The sequence below is a fragment of the Diadema setosum genome, chromosome 5 (assembly GCF_964275005.1).
Source record: "Diadema setosum chromosome 5, eeDiaSeto1, whole genome shotgun sequence".
NCBI classification, from domain to species: Eukaryota; Metazoa; Echinodermata; class Echinoidea; order Diadematoida; family Diadematidae; genus Diadema; species Diadema setosum.
Window position 1 is genome coordinate 3737787 of NC_092689.1, and position 19445 is coordinate 3757231.

Genomic DNA, 19445 nt, shown 5'->3' on the forward strand with positions numbered 1-19445 from the left:
CCTACTGATATACATACAAATTTCTGGGATACTCTAATTCTTCCTGCATAGGATATGATTCATTGCGGCTAAGGCCAGGCAAAATGACCTCAGCTAATTAGGTACCGGGTACATCTGAGTCAAAATGTCATACAGGAACCGATCTCCGATCAAGTTTCGATTATCATGACACATTTGAACCACATTAAAAGTACAGCAGTAATAGTAAGGTGGAGTGGTCAGGGTCATTTGTGTATACTGTGCAATCAATTGATGTAAACATGTAGCCTATTTGCATTGGTATGCAGAGAATGCACCAACACTGATTGTTATGTTCATAGGCAATTACAAGAGATATCTTTTTTGCTTGCTGTGTGCCCACTTCATTTTACTTGCCCACCAGTAGATATCAGTAGGCTGTGGGGGAAAAAAAAAGGGCAAACTATTTGGGGCACTGAGATAACATCTGTGGGGCCACATTTTCCAAACTCGACAATCACCATTTTATGCACATTCTCCCCGCGTTCACATTGGTCCCCGCGACGCGGGGAAAGTCCCGAGCTGTGGGACTTTCTCCTCCAAAACCATAATGTGAACGCTCACTGGGACTTGTGCCCCCGTCCCCGCCAAGCAAGTCGGGTACGGGGACAAGATTTGGAGGGGAGAGTGACCTTGGGGCGAAATTGATAGCGTCCAGCTGTGGTCATCAAATGTGCGCATGCGCCATGCCTGGCAGAGCTTGTCCCAAGCCGCAATTGCCCCCACAGCTCGGGGACAGATGAGATACCAATAGTTACGTTCAGACGGCAGGCCCTAACCTCGAGGTTAGGAAACCTCGAGGTTTAGCTCTTGCCCCCTAACTACGACGTGTGTCCACACAACGAATCTTAACCTCGAGGTTACGAAACCTCGAGGTTAAGCTTCTGCCCCCCCCCCCCCCCCCCCCCCGTAGTACGAGTGGGTCCACTCGATGTTTAAACCACAAAACCGGAAGTTTCAGCCCACACTGCTAACAAGGCGTCTATTTATTCTTTAGTCCAACCCTGTCGGACTCGCTTACAGGTACAAGGTACTCTTTTTCTCTGTAATGGTATGCAGAGATAGCACTGCACTGATGACTTTATGCCTTTATGAAGATATTCGTCGAAAACATTTTTTTTTTTTAGCGTCGGAGAAGAATATAGAATACAGTAGCGAGTTCGACGTGTTCAGTTTCAGAGATCAAGCGCATGGGAAGAAAAGATGATGTTGTTGTGTCGTGCATCATAGGTTTTTCACGTGTAGTGTATTTGTGGTGTACGTTTGGGAGGTTGACCCGGAAGCAGAGGGAAATTGTGGGGGCTGGAGTTTACGGCGAGGTCACTCTTAACCCGTTGAGGACGGTTTGATTTTGCTACAACACGCATTTCCCATAGATGCTTGCCCGAGTATACTCGGGACTCGTCCTCAACGGGTTAACTTCGAGTTCGTTGTTTTTTGTGTCCACACAGTGCTTAACTACGAGTGGGGAACCCCCGCGGCTCGTGGTTAGAGCGCTAACCATAAGATTTCTCGTGGCTCGAAACATCGAGCAAACCTCGAGGTTTGCTAACTACGAGTGCGTCTTCATGGTCCCTAACTACAAGCTCTAACCTCGAAGTTTCCTAACTTCGAGGTTAAGGGCTCCCGTCTGAACGTAACTAATGTGAACGGTCAGTCGTAAAAAAGATAAGATCTCTTGTGGCTGTCCCCGCGTTGCGGGGACCAATGTGAATGCGGGGTCTATTTCATCTGCAAAAAGGCCTGACAACACTCACAGAATGCTAGATTTGAATTGCTTTATGTCAGACCAGCAGCCTCACTTACCGGTGCTTCAAATGCTGCTTGAATTTGCTTTCTCATTATGATAGCAGTTTCAAAGATTCATGTACAGGGGAGAGAGTATTCAATAGTGAGTAAAATGATCTACTTGATGACAATGGGAAACATCAAAATTTGTATTTGTTTGAAGAAATATCACTAGATATGTGTGGGAATAACTCCATTTTTTCCTGTTCCATGCCAGTATACACAATGATTCTTAGCAGTAAAATTTAGTATAAAAACCACTTAAGGAATAGGGCCTCAACACTATGTAAACAAATGCTATGACCTAGATCACAGGGGAGCGATAAGGCCTGAATCAAGAAACTGAACATTATAATACTCAGTATGAAGTATAATGTAATGAATAGAGCGGTACAGGCTACAAACCATAAAATATTGATATTCAAAAGCCAATTTGTTTCCTCTATTCACTTCCAACACTCTCATTAAGCCCTGGTATATAAATTTTATATGTGTACGCAGAGTGCACATCCAACATCTGCCCACCAATGCAGAGGCCAGTAGCAGTCCCTTCTTCCCATTTCCACCACTCCAATCCATTGAAATCAATCTACTGTTGTGATATAAACACAGGATACACCACCCACATAGTCATGTTTCCATTGAGAGCAATGCTCTAGCAGCGCTAATACCTTCGTTTGCAGGGACACATAACAGTCCGACCTCTCCTATCCGGACATGTCGGGACTGGCGCTCATCTGAATATTGGATTTGGCCAAATTTAAGAGATTCAATGTAGCTGCCTACCCAATAGTAGAGCTCTACGTTGCTACATGGATCAACTTTGCGTGAACATGTCACATCCTCGTCACCTGGCCTCATTCAGAATTCTCTGATAATTTGCTCAATGTACGATCACCTGTACAGTATGTCCCCCCCCAAAAAAAAAAAAAAAAAAAAAAATTGCAATCAGATTTTGGAATTGATAACACCCAATATGATTCAACTCTCTAAATGCTACTTCAGGGTCTTCAAATATACCATCTTAGCTCTATTTGGCAGAAAACCCATCCGATTTGGTTAAAGGGTGTGTACAGTTCTGGTCGAGGTGTAGATTTAGCTTTTAACATTTTGCGAGATATTCAGAAACCACTCTATGAGATGTCAAAGAGCATGCAGTTCTAAGGGGTATCAAAAGTTTATTCGATGAAAATCGGTTTTGAAATGGCTGAGATATTCAAAAACAAGGTGAAACAAAGAGATCCTAATAAAGTTGTGGCATGTCGCCTTTTATTATTAGTACTTTTTTAGATATCTCAGCCATTTGAAAACCAATTTTCATCAAATAAGCGTTGAATCCTTCTTAAAATTACATGCTCTTTCATATTTTATAAGAGGCTTTTCATTATCTCACTTAGGAATGTTGAAAACATGAATCCCTACCTCAACCAGTACTGTACAGTCCCTTTAAGCAGCCACAGAGAAACGTGGATTGTTGTAACGCATGTCATGAGTCTGATTCTTGCAAGTTTACCACTTCGATGATCTTGTGTGTAAGAGATTCCTGACATCCTCTACAAATTTCCTCATTTCTCTATGACCACTGAAGCAAATCGAATGGGGTTTTCTGTAAGATGTTGGCAATGAGTTATAGTTTCATACCCTGAAATTGTATTTGGATTGATTCACTATTCTTAAAGCTATCATTGTGGAGGGTACCTTTGTAATTTTTGGGGGGGACATACGGAACTGTGCCCTGATTTAATGAAAAGTTTTCTGTTCATGTTCTTGCTGTGATTTGGGGGTAGTGAATGTCTGAATGTACATTATGTTATTCAGATGAAAATTTGATGTGAATCTATGTTAATTATGTTGGAATAATATGTACAGAGTTTGTGAAGGAATTTTCTCTGAGTTTGGAATCCCCCTTTTATCTGTGACTATTAGATTTTAACCAAAAAAACAAAAAAAAAAATCAAGGCAAAATCACATCCGGATAACGGAGAGATCCGGATAAAGGGAGACCAGGTAGGAGAGGTTGGACTGTATATCTGACATGACTAGACATGATAGTATAGAGACAGTTTATACAGCACACTCATCTGTATCACTTGGGGTGGTATATTCCACAAGATTTTGTAGTCTCTTTTATTTGGCAAATCAATTTGCCAACAGATGGAAAAAGCCAAAAGAAGCAACAGGTTGATACTGTATACACGTTGTACATGCAACAGTAAAAATTTTCAATTCAAACAGGAAGATTTAGGCCTACATGAAATGTTCCAGTATTTCAGGATACACTAACCTATATTAATAGCTTTCAAAAGGAAAATGTTGTGAGTTGAATATTAATTGTATGTTGTGTGTCATTCCCCCCCCCCCCCATTAGTAGAGCCTATCGATGCCTTACATGCATAAAGTGCGCCTTCGATGTTCCTCGTTTTCCACTTGTTTCTCCCCTTTATTCTCTTTTAATTTGAGGAAATCCCTTCAGGCATCTGTATCTAGTCTTGAGTTCAGACTTTCTTGACCCCGATGATGAGAATGGTGAACAAAATTGCCTTCCTTACACTCATACATTGAAAAATGAGCTGTAGAATAATTTTGCATGGCTTACAATGAAAGTGAATGCATGGCATATTATATTGGTGTCTACATGTACAGGTATGACAGTAAATGAATTACAATAATAACAGTCACATGACTTGCATGTGATATTTTGTGAACATTACAACAACAACAACAACAAAAAACATACATTTTTTTGAAAGCATTTAGTTGTACAAAGAACACTCAAAGGATTAGTGAATGGCTCATAAAGCGACTGAAAGTATGATTCACTCCCTCAATGTATGGATGATCATGACCTGTACCTGAACAAGCAATCATTACAGGATATTATCTTGACATCGATATGTTTACCTATGTCATATTATTACATCATATGGCACCATGACTGAATTGAACTCCAGGGGCCCGTTGCATAAAAGTTACAATTATGGTAACTTTGCCATCCAGTGGTAACTACCATGGCAACAATACTCAACAGCCAATCAAAATCAAGAATTCCATGGAAGTTACCATAAAAGTTACAATTATGGTAACTTTGCCATCCAGTGGTAACTACCATGGCAACAATACTCAACAGCCAATCAAAATCAAGAATTCCATGGAAGTTACCATTGGATGGCAAAGTTACCATAATTGTAACTTTTATGCAACGGGCCCCAGGGAGGCTTACTTTAAAGGTATTGTTTACCTTTGGGAGCAGTGATTTTAAAAATGTTCAAGTTATCTCATTTGATGCATATGTGTATAGGTCAGTATGTTGTATCACAAAACATCTACTATACAATTGTATATAAAGATTTTGCAATATATAGTGTACAGTAGCCTAAAATGTAGGGAGATATCAAGTTTTCTCACTAAATCAAAACTGTAGACAAGACAGTTTATTAGAGAAGCAATTTTATTATAACTATTGCTTACATTTTGTATATTTAACAATACTTAAAATTGATTACACTCATAAAAAATTTTTGCATTGGCTGTTTTCATCCCTAACTCACATTTTAAAATTATTTTGAAGCATGAATGCTGGGATTTTGTTTCATCTATAAATGGTAAATAAAGCCTTTAATTAAATGCAATGACTTTTATATTGGATTAAGCTTGGACTTTGTCTGAATGTCAGGATAGAAGGGCTCGAAACCAAAACTGGACAGATAAGAAGACGAAAAAAAAAAGGGAGATAGAGAAAGTCAGAGCTTGAATATCCACTAAATAAGTGATTTCAGCTTCTGATTACCAGCTTTCCTGGGATACCCGTACATTCCAAATCTGGGCCATCATGAGGTAATTCATCTCACATATTGACAGAATGATTGATGACTAGAGAGCGGTCGGAATTATTAAAAGACGATCCTCAGCCACCACTATCAATGTTGAGCGTTTTCCTCGGGGACAGGGAATGATACATAATAAAGACATAAAGATTCTTCGAGTTGGAGAAACCCAAGCAAAAATGGCATAAAGAACCAAATTTTACATCTTTTCTGATCTCTCTACACTATGTTCTACTGCAAACACTCTTCATTACTTTATCAAAAAGAGGATTCTATTACAGCCCATCATTTTTGACAGATACTATAAAGCATCTCTTTACTCAGCACTATCATAACACAGCTGATTACTGGTAAAGTTCATTTTTTATGGTCGTTGCCACATCAAAGGTAATTTCTACATTTCCTAAAATCATCTTTTACATCAGTCTTTGCACTGCAGGCTCTTTCATGGAAATGCAATATTGAATTTGATCCATTTATGGCCGCATACATTAGACAGGAGAGTAGGTAATAATGTAAAGGTCATCCATTGTGTTTGATACTTTTTTATTTCTAAACACAATCATCTCTCTGTACATTTAATTTGTGTTTCCGCAGGCTCTTTGCATGACCTCATATATATTTCAAATAAGTTTCGGTGCTTGCATCAAGAATTGCTGGTAGATGAAGCGAGCTTTAGGGTGGGCAAGCATTTTAGTTGTCAGAGGCAAACTTTGTTATGAATAGTGCCATTCGCATTGCTTTTGAAATAACATATTATAGGGCCTATCATGTTGCAATCAGGATTGCAACCAAAATTTCCAAATGTTTACAGCGTTAACAGTAGTAATGTGTTATTTAATGAATTTGGGTCGCAATCGAAATGGTACTACTTCGTGTGATTTTTTGCAAATAGACGCAAAATTGCTGGGTGAGAATGGCGACTGCAAAAAAATGTCAAAATGTTATATCCCACATGGCACCACATGCTACTCCTTGCTATTTCTACCAGCTGTGGCATGCCGCAGTTTAATTGAATTGGCATTGTGACGTAGTAAGCGTACATTTAATCATGGATGTGGATGTGCGCAGGTCAGCTCTTTGCAAATAACAGCAACCCAAGTTTCAATTTGTTTTTTTTTTTTCACAGTGAGAATGATGAACCAAAAAGACTAGGCCATGATTATGACCCAAATTTTGAAAGCAGAAGAGCACACCTCCTCTCCTCCCCCTCCCCCAATTCATTACCTACATTGTATGGAACGAAATCTGCCACTGGCACTGCAGTTCACATTGCCCTGCAATAAGCCTTGTACTGTACACTTCACACTGTAGCCATGATCTGAGCAAGTAGGATACCATTCCAGAACTTGTTAATTGCTGAGCTGGTAATTACTGCAAATGCCGCCAGATGTGTGTGTGTGTGTGTGAAGGTGATACTCCCTAGAGAGCCGCTATCCCAGTGTCATCATTGTGTCTATCTCTTCTTGTCTGTTAGTCCACCAGTTACACTAGTTCTGCAAATGTGTCACCCAGTTAATGACATTGTCCTCACGCATACAATACATGTACATGCATACATCTGAGTCACTGCAGAAGCACATTATTATTTCAGCCAAGGAAGGAGGTTATGTTTTCATTACCTCTGACTTGTTTGTTTATCAAAAAGTTGAGCACGGATTAGGATGAAACTTACAGGAAAGGTAGAGAATGACACAAGGAACAGATGATTAAATTTTGGTAGTAATTCTGCAATTTTTATGGATTTTAGGAAGGATTTTCGATATTTTGGCAGGTAGGGTCAATGAACTTGGGAGTTCAGCTGCTCGTATTTGAGGTTTTCATACGCACACTAAAGTGTGTGCTCTAGTTTCTGCTAGGGCGAAGCGTGCCATGCAACTGAGGGTTTATGACGTAACTTGTAAAGGCTTCTACTAGTATATTGGGAAATAAGGCGATTTTTCAGCATGCATACACATGGGTGGAAATCACTGATCTCTATGGAAGAGCAAGATCATCGGTAGAAAGTCGCTGCTTGGCAGAGGTCTGCGCTCTCAAGAGTGCTTTTCTAGTTTGAAATTCTACCCTTGTCATTGTTCACTGAAAATGAAGAATTCGACCACTTTCTTTCATGTTTAATGGAGTGCATTTTTTTTTTTTTTAATGAATATGAGCATCCTCACAGTTCCTAAGTGGACAATTCCATGATATGTTTACACAATGTTTCCCCCACCAGTAGATGAACATGTAGAAACTCAAAGCAGAGAAGTTCACATTGTGCTGTAAAATCTGCAAATCCCATGAGACATATATGAGGGGAAGACGAGAGGATCGCTCTTTCATTGCCATGGCAACAGAGCACCACAAAACCATTAGGCCTACTGTTTCAAAATGAGGGGGGAGGGTGCTTGCGCACACACAACGGTACTTGACAACAGGCATTTTAATCTTCCAATGATTACACAGCTTGAGATGAGCTAACATACACCATGTACTCCTTGATGAATTACACACACTGAAAACAGCTTTGCCATTCCACTATGACTGGTAACGAGTATATGTCACTATCTTTGACAGTGAACCTACACACTACATCTCATCAATTTCTTTGTCACTTGCATTGTACACTGTACCATGATTATTCTTCCTGGATAGAGTAATTTATTTGATTAACATTTATTCTGTACTACTTGGGGCTTGATAACTGTTATGTTAATCCATTGAGGACGAGTCCCGAGTATACTCAGGCAGGTGTCTATAGCCCTTTTTACACTTGTGTTTCTTAACCCCGTACTTTCTCTGACCCAGGACTATCGTTAGTCCCGTACCAATTTTTTCAGCTTTTTACACTCGCCAATAAATCCTGTACTAAGCTCTTGTCCTGGGCTAAGGAGAAAACTGACCTTTTTACACTCATATTTCTCAGCCCCGTACTTTCCAAACCACATGAATATTCATGATTACGCTGTGCACTGTACAAGTACACGCATGTCCCGGCAGCACTTGATTACCTCGTTTCTGATTGGTCAGTGGGGGTCGGACTTCGTCTCCGTCGCTTAGCCTCAGATTATTTTTTCGTTCTGTTTACACTCGCTTGCTTGGCACCGCAATTCCGGGGTTAGCACCGCAATTGGCGGTGCTAACCCTGCTAATTTGCAAGGTCAGATAGTACGGGATTATCGGTGGGGCTAGCCCACTTTCGCAAAAACAAGTGTAAACAGAAAGTGGACTAAGGAAAGTCCGGTACCAACGGTGGGGCTAAGGCCCCCCCTCAGCCCCACCGTTGGTACGGGACTAAGCAAAAATTTGCAAGTGTAAAAAGCCCTTATGGGAAATGTGATAGCAAAATCAGTCTGACCTCAACGGGTTGATAAACAAAATAATATCAAAGAAGACAGATACATACACTACAGCACAGTACTGAATTATGCGATAACATACACGTTCTACGTAAAAAGTTGCAGTTGTAGGGTTGCATTTATAAACTCACTTCTGGCCAAAATTACGGTTTGCAAACAACTTTCAGGGAATTTTTGGCAGTTGATGAATGCAAAGTTGTTTTGATTATGGGGTTAGAAATGTGTATGGGAAAAGTGTGATTCAAAATTCGTTTGAGCCAGAAATGGGTTTCTGTGGAGTTGATAGATACAAAGTCGTACTGAAACACATTAAAAGTGGACCTGCCCACACTAACCACTGCCCACTACACATCTCCGCTCCTCGGGTCAAACTGTGCAATAGAGCTATGCAGTGATGAGGCCTCCCAATCGATCACAACAGAGTTGATTAATGCAACAACTCGAGAAATGTGATCCGAATTGCGTTTGCAAAAATGCATTTTGATAGTGGCGGGTAGGGCCTACTGAATCATGTTTCAAACATGGGAAAGTTGATAAATGCAGCCTTATAGTCTCATATGAAATTGAGAAGCATGGCTGAAAACTTAACTTTACTGATTAGTCCTGCCACTTTCCTCATGCATACATGTACTTGGCACTTTTTCAGAGATGTGTAGACAAGTGATTGCAGAGGGCTGCAACATACCATACATACTAAGTAGAACTTTGTTAGTTGGCATTTAGTTTCCACTGCTGTCCCACTGCTGAAAACGTGGGCATACGAAGATCTCACTACAGACTGTCAAAAGGAAATCACTTATGAAAGAAAGAACTTTGAGAAGCATTCAACAAAACCTTTTGAGTGTGTGTACACACACAGAATAGATTAAATTCATTTATATAGCTTTGATGAATTTCATTTGAAGCCATCTTAATAGATATCACTGAACGATAAAGAACTTAAAAAAAAAATGTGGAATTTTGTATCAAACATCATCATGTACTGTCAAACTGTGAAGACCTCTATAAAATCTATTGTGCTTGACAATTGCCGCTCTGGTGAATACAAACTGCCAACTGATATTTAAACTAAATCTTAATATCTGCACATGAAATACAAAGTTCATCGCCAAAGGGCTACAACTACACGATGTGTCTCATGGATTCCTACATATTATACCACCGGTAGCTGAACATCATACAAGTTGGGGTGCACGATAATGGCTTCGCCTCTCTCACTTGAATGGGTACATGTAAGAGCTTCTCCTGCAGCAGTTAGAAATCAGATTACAACATTGACCCCTCACAAAGGTTAACAAACTTCCTTACTGCTTGGTAAGATGTTTAGAGGGGTGAGGGATGTGGTGGAGGGGGTGGGGGGGGGGGGGAGTAGGGGGTTGACAGGCACTGTGTATTTGCCTCTGCACCTCTGACATTTGCGTGTCTCCAGCTGCATTCCACCGAGTTGGTGTTGGCGAGGAGGAGTCTGGGTCCCTGTCTGTGTGTCCATGGTCACTTTCCTCAGGGAGGGGTCACCCACTACAGAAGACAGTGTCTTCCAAGCTGTATGTAATGTGGCAGCACTATACAAATGCCACATGAGTCCAGACATGAAGCTGTACCGTACATGTAGTTGTGTAGAATGTGCTACAATGTATAATCAGTGGTCAATTATGCATGGTGACCACTGGTGAAAGAAACTCTGATAGAATACAGTTGCCATGCACTAACACACTGACCACCAAATCAAACAATGCTATTTACTGTAAAACCAGAAATTCTAGCGAGCATGAAATTTTTGCAAATTTTGCAAGGAGTCAAGATCGTAAAATTAAAATGCACACAAAATTTCTGATCTATAGGCCTACACCATAGTATGCATTGAATGCCAGTGGCAATTCATGAAAATTTCAAAAGGTAAAAAAAGCTGTCGGCTCCAATTCACAAAAATGTTATGCTGCAAATATTTCTGGTTTTAAAATATCCCCTTTCAAGAAAGCAACAGGCTCCTACAAAACGCATAAAATCAAGAACTGACAAAAATCAGAATCTAGAAATACAATATTTTGTCCCAAAACTGTACAAGAAGACACTTTCTCTATTCATGTAGGCCTACATGTACATTGTACAGGCCGTACCCCTACATAATTGCAGAATTAGAGTTCACTGATATCTAAAAACTACTTGCTTTGTCAATACAAGACAAAATAAGGTAATGCTTTGATTTTCTACGACTGACCAACAGATACAAAGAAAATATTTCTTACAGCTATCTTGATAATATTTAACTGTATGTACACAAAATGTACACCTTGACTTATTATAAACACACGAGCTGCTAACGGTATAGATACTGTGTGACTGATCTTCTTGAATTGAATTTAAGATATTAGTAATAGCTTTCATGAAGCAAAGAATATTGTCTAGTCTTGTGATCCATAGCTGCATATACCCATAAAAAAGCAACAAAAAAGAAAAACACACTCACATGATACTGTCAGCTGAGAGCCAAAAGGCTGTTAGTGCAATTTTGGGAGGTATTGAGTAATTGGTATTAAATTACCAAAGAGCTTAGTAGCTCTTTGGTATTACATTGCAGAGCTCAATCTCCTCTACATGATGACGTCAACCTTAGATTATATTCATTTTCAGTAAAATGTTAGAAATCACAACAAGGGCACTATCTTATGCAATATTTGGAACAATGCTTAATATTAAGTTAGTCTATCCACTTTTGATTTTGAAATAAACTTTTTATTTCATGATAATTGACTCAATCAGACTGTTTCGTTTTTATTTAAGCTCAAATCTTAGAACATGATAGCGCTCTTCTTGTTCTCAGCTGACGATACATTGTAGAGTAGTACGATATAGGCCCTATACAGACTTGGGAAAAAATGTCATCATTGCCCATTTATGTGATTGTGATCATTTATACTGATTTTCTATGAAAACATGAGAAACTATGTGAATGAACTTAACTTATTAAGGTCAACTTGAACAGAAAGTGGCAATTTTTCTCTAAAGATTCCCCACATAGGCCTTTATATACACACGATCAGAGGGACTGGAACAGTTTGTAAGTTGGAAATGAGCAGCACATTTTTATAAAAATGTGGACCATCTAGCAGAACCCGGAAGTGGCCTTCACTTTAAAACCCCGATTGCTGGGTTGCAAGTCTATAGATGAATTAATAATGCTGACAGATTGGGCTCAAATAACACTTGTGTGCAGGTACCTTTTTAGCAATCATGTAATAAAGAATTCTGATGGTACATTGTACATTGTTCATCTGGCTTAAGGGTGTGTACAGTTCTGGTTGAGGTGAGGATTTAATAGCTTTTAACGTTTTGCGAGATATTCACAAAACCACTCTATGAGACGTCAAAGAGCATGCAATTCTAGGGGGTATCAAAAGTTCCTTTTATGAAAATCTGTTTTTAAATGGCTGAGATATCCAAAAACAAGGTGAAACAAAGAGATCCTAATAAAAGACGTGGCCTGTCGCCTTTTATTATTATCACTTTTTTGGATATCTCAGCCATTTGAAAGCCAATTTTCATCAAATAAACGTTGAATCCAATTACATGTATGCTTTTTCATATTTCATAAGAGGTCTCTCATTATCTCACTTAGGAATGTTAAAAACATGAATCCCCACCACAACCAGTACTGTACAGTCCCTTTAAAGACTGCTCCAGGGCAATTAAAGGAAGTCGGTCATCAGATATTACATTGCATGGTTCTTCGATTGAATCAGTCTTGTTTCACTGCCAACTGCGGTACATTTGAAAACCACAACTGGGGCAGGCCTGAGTCACTATGATACAATCAGTAACACTTCATTCATCATCGAATGGTTTAATAGTCACCTCTGCTCCTTCTTTGGCTGCATGTTCCTGTTTATCGCTATGATTATTATGAGCAAAGCACAAACATGATCAAGATGTTGGGTCTACATACTGTATAAGCTGTTATTTTCATGAGGGTTGAATTTTCGCAAATTTTGCGAATCACTGTTGGACTGCGAATTTAAAACATGCAAAAATGTTGCCATACGTGAGGAAAATGATGCACTTACGTGTAAATGACAGCCTTGGTGGCAAATCGCAAAAACAACACGTCGCGCAAATGTCTGTGACCTCATTCGCGAAAATATCTGTACGTGAAAATAATAGCTTATAAAGCATTCAATGTTTGGGATCCAGCTGAGCAAACTTCGGACCAAATTTGGGCAGTCAAAAATTGCAGTAAATCATTCATTATTCCCTATGGAATCCAAAGTATGAACAAGCTTTAGAATGAATCATATCGTCGCCGGTCACACGAACCGACGAATCACTCGATTTTGGATCAAATTTTCGATTTTGAGATTTTCAATCATTTTGATAGTAGATATTCCATACTACATATTCTGAAATTCTCAGTGTGTAATTCGGTGTAATTTTTACGTAGTTATCACTTTTGTAGAAGTATGTAATTCCATTTGTGAAAATTGTTTGTTTTCCCCATAGACGCGTGTGTTAAACAATCAGGCGATTCGACAGTTCGGTGACCGCGCGTACTAGTACGCGCGGTCACCGAACCGACGAATCAGTGCGCATTGACTTGCGTGTAATTAAAAAAATAATTGGAAATTATAGACATGAAAGTGTAGTAACCATAAGTCAAAAAAGGGTTAACTTCAAACGTGATTTTCTCGAATTGTCATTCTTACGCAAACCTGAGGGATTCGTCGGTTCGTGTGACCGGCGACGATATGGCCATGCTTTTAACATTCTCTTCTGAGTACTGACAGTCTTTAAGGTAGTAATCGGTAATCTTATACGGGAAATGTATCACAAAATATGATTAATCATTTCACTTTGTCTGCAGATGTAAAAGTTGCTTGCTCATGATTTTTACTATTCACAGATATTTGCAATCACTGTGAATATTCCCACTTTGACAGTTATGAAGCATGTCCTCTATTAAACCCACAGTACATTCACTGTAAATAAATCACTGTGAGTGTGATGTATATATACTATGCAATGTAACTTTTAAAAATTCACCCAACTAAAGCAGGACAAACACTAAAAAATGAAAAGAAAAGAAAAGGCGGGAGAGCACCAGAAAAAAAAAAATGGATCAGGCACTCCTGAGTACAAAGAGTTTTTCAATACAGAATATTCCATGAACTGCACTCTTCTAAGAAATGGCCTTGTATTGTCCGGTCAAAATTTATTACTCTGTGCACATTATGCAGTTTCAGTTCTGATTAAAATTGTTAAAAAGTACAAGTACCTGCTTACTCTGGCAAGTGGATATTGAAGCAGAGCACACTCTACAAGCTTTAAAGTGAAATGCTATTTCAATATCAATTGGACTGAAATAAAAAATTTAAAGGCATTATTTACCATTTGCAGATGAAACAAAGATCTAGCTTTAGTGCTTCAAAATAGTTCTAAAATGTGAGTGAGGCATAGAAACAACCATTGTAAAAAAAAATAATCAGGATAACCAATGTTAAGTATTATTCAAAATGTGAACAATAGTTATAATAAAATTGTTTCTAATTCTAGACTAACCAGTCTACAGTTACAATGGTTTAGTGAGAAACTCAGTGATATCTCCCTATATTTTACATTTTATTGCAAAATTTTTATATGATAGGATGTTTTGCGATACAACTGACCTACATATACATGCATTAAATTTGCTAACTGGAAAATTTTTAAAATCACTGCTCCCAAAGGTAAACTGTACCTTTAAAACAGCAATATCAACCTTGAAATCAGAATGACAGGCATAAGTTTCAATAAAATAAGCCATGATATATCAAAGGAATACAGGAATTTATGGAATGAGGGATTTTTGTCTTCTTAGGAAACAATGATGCTGCTTTACAGTAAACGAAATTATCAATATCAATACCAGACAATAAATGGGTCTATTCTATTTAACTGCACACAAAACTTTAGTCTTTGTTAATAAGAAATTGAAAAATAATCAGCAATGAATTAATTTTGTACTGAAATATTAGAAAATGCAGAAATGAAACCAAACCAAACTATTTATGGAACCCCTGAAATTCTTACTTGACTGCACCCTACATTTTATATCAAAGTCAACTTGAAAATGGAATGGCATGTAATATTCAATATATATGCTAGAAGATTACGCACTAAATAAAACAATTTGTAGGTACTTCGGGGTGGTACATAGGCCTGGGTAACATGTAAAGTTTCATACCTGCATATGATAACGACATTTTTTTTTTTTTTTTTTTTTTTTTTTTTTTTTTTTTTTTTTTTACTATATGTGGCACAAGTATATATGGGAAGAAATACAAATTCAAAATTGAAAGTATGACAGTGAGCTGATATTATGCTTTTGCCCAGCATTGTCTGGTGTCAGCAAAACAACTCGACCAGACAGAATTTCAACTTGTCCTTCCACTACCAGTATCATGCCTTGGCAAGTAGGCCCACTCAGCAGACCTTTATGTACAACATAAAGTTTGAATTCACAATTTGTATGAGCACTTTTTTTTTTCTTTTCTTGCACACATTCCCAAATCATATGAACTGGTCCTCCAATTTGTATTATACTGTGACATATAGGGCCTATATCATGGTGGGATAATGGAGGTGAAGCCGAACAGGTGGTATCAGCAATCAGAGAGGAAGAAAGGAGAGAGAGACCCTTTCCTCTTTCTCTGCTGAAAGTGATGTAGTCCACTGCCTGGGCTGCCTTCATAGTGTATACCAGGGAGGTGAGTACACCTCCCTGTGTGTACCAACGAGGTACCTCCTTGGTGTGTACTTTTATAATTTACATCACACACGGAAGTATCATCGTTGCTGAGGGTATGATTTGTGGGGATATCGTGTTACATGGGATAGCGCAATCAGTGAGCCCCACGTGCAGTGGGAGTTGCAAACAGCAACCAGAATCTGGACTACAAGTGATGCTCCTACAGTAGTTCCTTACCATCCCTCCTCCTATGCCCCAATCTTTAGATGATGACTCATATGACACACATTTGACAATGGCCCCTTTTCTTTGGAGCAAACTGCCTAAAGAAAAAAAAAGTGCCTCTAGGGTGCCCTCACTGACTCCTTGGACCTACTCCAGCATTCCCCACATCCCTCCAGAGGGTCATATTCATAGTTGGTATGATCCTACGAAAGCTTGTGTTTTTCCTGAAGCTTTGTGAGCTCTACTTTATGTGTGTGTGTGTGGGGGGGGGGGGGGGGGGGGGTAGAGGCCTCTCATGCCTGCCTTCAACATCAACTTTTTCATACTGCAAAGGATTACATGAAAGTTTTGCACACAACATGAAACTTCATTTTTATAAAGATTCAAAATGAAAGTACAGTACATTTTAACATTTTCTTCTAGAAGCATGGTATTCAAACTACGGACTTGAATAGAAGGACTGTAAGTAGGTGTTGATGCTGTACTAATCCACTGTCTGAACTGCCAGAGGTTTTCTAGCTCACAAGTTTTTCCCTTGAAAATAATCACTGACTGGTTTCTGTCCTTTCATCTGGTCACAGTAAATGACCGGCTCCCAGGCAGTATGTCCCCCTCAGAAAAAATATTTGACCCCTAGCCTCCAGACAAAGCCATAAAGACAGTTCTCTGCAAGTGTAAATGCCACGTTTAAGCCTAGAAGCCTGCACAGTCAGGGAATCCAAGCACCTTCTTCTCCTTTTTCTTCTTCTTCCAGGTTAGCGACCACAATCAACAAGATGATTATTCTGTCACTTTTGGTGGAGAGGTTGGCAGTGCACTTTGCAGAAATTTGTAATAATTAGCTTTGATGATAAGGGAGTTTCATGGCAAATGGTAAGCTGATCACAAGTGGCAAATCATAGAAGTGAATGAAGAAAAGTTTTTCCTTTAGACGCACATTCAGGTATACAACTTAGAATCATACAGGTGGGAGCGCAGCAACCAGTAAAACACTTGTTTGTGCTTCATATCACATAGCAAGAAGTGTATTTTGAAAACAGAAATAAGAGTTTGTATTTTATATATGCTGCATGAGCATTTTTCACTCAGGTCATATCAAAAGATTTTATAAACCGCAACAGATTTACCTGTCAAATTTTTATTATGTCAAGAAAACCACAAAAAGTGCAAATAGTCATAAAAGGTTACAGTGCTCCAAAGTGTCCAATACTGTAAAAGATCAGTTTGACAATGGACTCACAGAGCAATTCATTTCCATGGCACAAAGAAAGGGTAGTACCATGAGGGGGTCAACCGGTGTGATATTTTTACGTCTTAACGTTGCTATTTTATGACACTGAGATACAGTTTGTACAAGTAAGGTAAAGGGGAAACGTAGCATCAAAACTTCAATTGTCTTTTATTGACATTCTAGCGTAATGAAAGGGACATGATACTTATTATTTCACTAGGGAAGTAATGAAATGGCTACCCCCATATTTGACTGCATACAATTCTGCTATTACAACATAATCACTTCTACAATTATTTAGTCAATCACCTATTCCATTTTATGCAAGAACCTATTTTCCAGGTAATTAGACCAAGAAACTGTTACAAAATCATGATACAAGAGAAATAATGCACAAGACAGCATTGATGTTGTACAATTTTTCCTTGCAGTTACAAGGCTATCAAACATACAAAAGTAGAAATCTACCCATTCATACAAGAAGAGAAAACATCAAATTTTTCCCATTAAATACAATACAAAATTTAGTACCGGTAATGAACAAATGAATAGGCCTACTATGCATGTATATTTTCAAATTCTCCTTTGACTCGGATGGGTACACCACTCACAGAATCAAATACATACAGTGCGTTGGCGGGCAGTAACTGTGATGCAAATGTCTATTGTGACAGGGCTTGGACACACACACACACACACATACACACAAACACACAGAGCAGTGGACATGCACCACTGATAAGGCACCTTGAGACTAGAGGGTGGGTGGACTTGTATGCAGTGCGCCTTGTGTTTGCTTCTGTGGCAAGAGTAAATACCATCCATTGAAGTGCATGGCTAGCTCAATTGCTACACCAACACTCTGCCTCTCTAGCTCTATCCAGCAGGGAAAATGTCATGTGAACGCATTGATTTCTACTACCACTGTGCCATTCGAAGATGGTGATAATATCAAAGCATATCCCGCAACATCCAGGTACCTCTTTAAAAAGTCAGTGAAGATTTGTGATTTATCCTGTCAAAGCATGAAACACAGTTCAGTCAAATCTTGACTTTCCAAATTCTGTAAATGAACAGGGATCACTTTGACACTGAATGCTATGGTATTAAATTGTATTCAAATCTGCAAAGACATACACTGTCTGTAATAAGCATACACGTATAACTATTCACAGCCCTGTCGCTGTGCAGAAGTGCTTTGCGCGGCATCTAGTCGGGCTAACAACAACCTGTAGCTGTGACAAGATCAAATTTATCTCTGGAGGACAGTAACTGACACAAAAATCAAATGCAACAACCCTTGTACCATACCCTTAGAGATTTTCACAATGTAAGATAGTTTTGAGTAAAAGCTGGGAAACAGAAATGTTAAAATTTAAAAATAGAAAATGTAAATTTCTAATGTAAAACAGCAGTGGGGGAAGAGATATCCTCTTGTACCCCCCCCCCCCCCCAAACAGAAAACAGTAGGTAGGTCTGGTGTTTATAATGGATTATGTTCCTATGGCTATGCCATGTAAACTGTCTAGACTATATGCTATAGGCAATATCTTATACCGGCATGTACTGTTGATGATGTAATGTTCCTAATCCTGTAAACCAAACTACCAACAATAAATTTACTCACTAATATGACTTATTATTACTGTGCTACTGCACTGGAGAGGAAGAAGCTCACCTATCTTATCTAGCTAGGCCCCATGCATTTAAGTACCTTATTCCATTAATGTCAGTACAACTGAGCCTGACCTAAACCTCCTGAATAGAATTTACACCTCCCGAAAGCATTGAAAGGAACTTTAAGAGATGACATACCATACAACGTGAATAACGAGGAAAATCGTTGACGGAATGACTAAATCATCGCTGCCAACCGACCAGCGGCGACCCAGTGCTATCAAACCCGGCATCTCCGCCGGCAGGATTTGGTCCTGGTGCGATCGCGAGGTGTGCTTAGAAACAAACTGGTATCCCAGTCCAGGACGGCAAAAATCTCGGTATATCCTCAATGGTATGCCTCTTCCACTCGTTCACTATCCACTTTGTTTCCCAACATGAGCTCCATTACACTCTCTGTATTTCAGATTGATTCAGATAGATCCTTTCGAACAAGAAATCGTAGCGGATGTCGGCCACAACCAGTTGTTAACAAACACTCGTGGCGCGCAGCGTTGGACAGCAATCTCCGAGCGAGCTGTGTACATTGCAAACGTGTAGCGTACGGAGAGGGCGATCACACACCCCCGCTCGGCCCCACACCAATAAATCGCTTGGTATACAATGGGCGCAACAGGATAAGTTCA

General features: G+C 39.2%; 1 protein-coding gene across 1 annotated transcript in view; it reads right to left on the reverse strand.

The window, feature by feature from the left end:
* LOC140228433 (diacylglycerol lipase-alpha-like) overlaps positions 1-19101 on the reverse strand; it is a 49280-nt gene extending 30179 nt beyond the window's left edge. The window contains exon 1 of the mRNA XM_072308652.1: positions 18958-19101. Within this exon, the coding sequence (XP_072164753.1) occupies positions 18958-19052 (95 nt within the window). The 5' untranslated portion in view covers positions 19053-19101. The remainder of the gene's footprint in view (positions 1-18957) is intronic.
* Between the last annotated feature and the right edge of the window lie 344 nt (positions 19102-19445).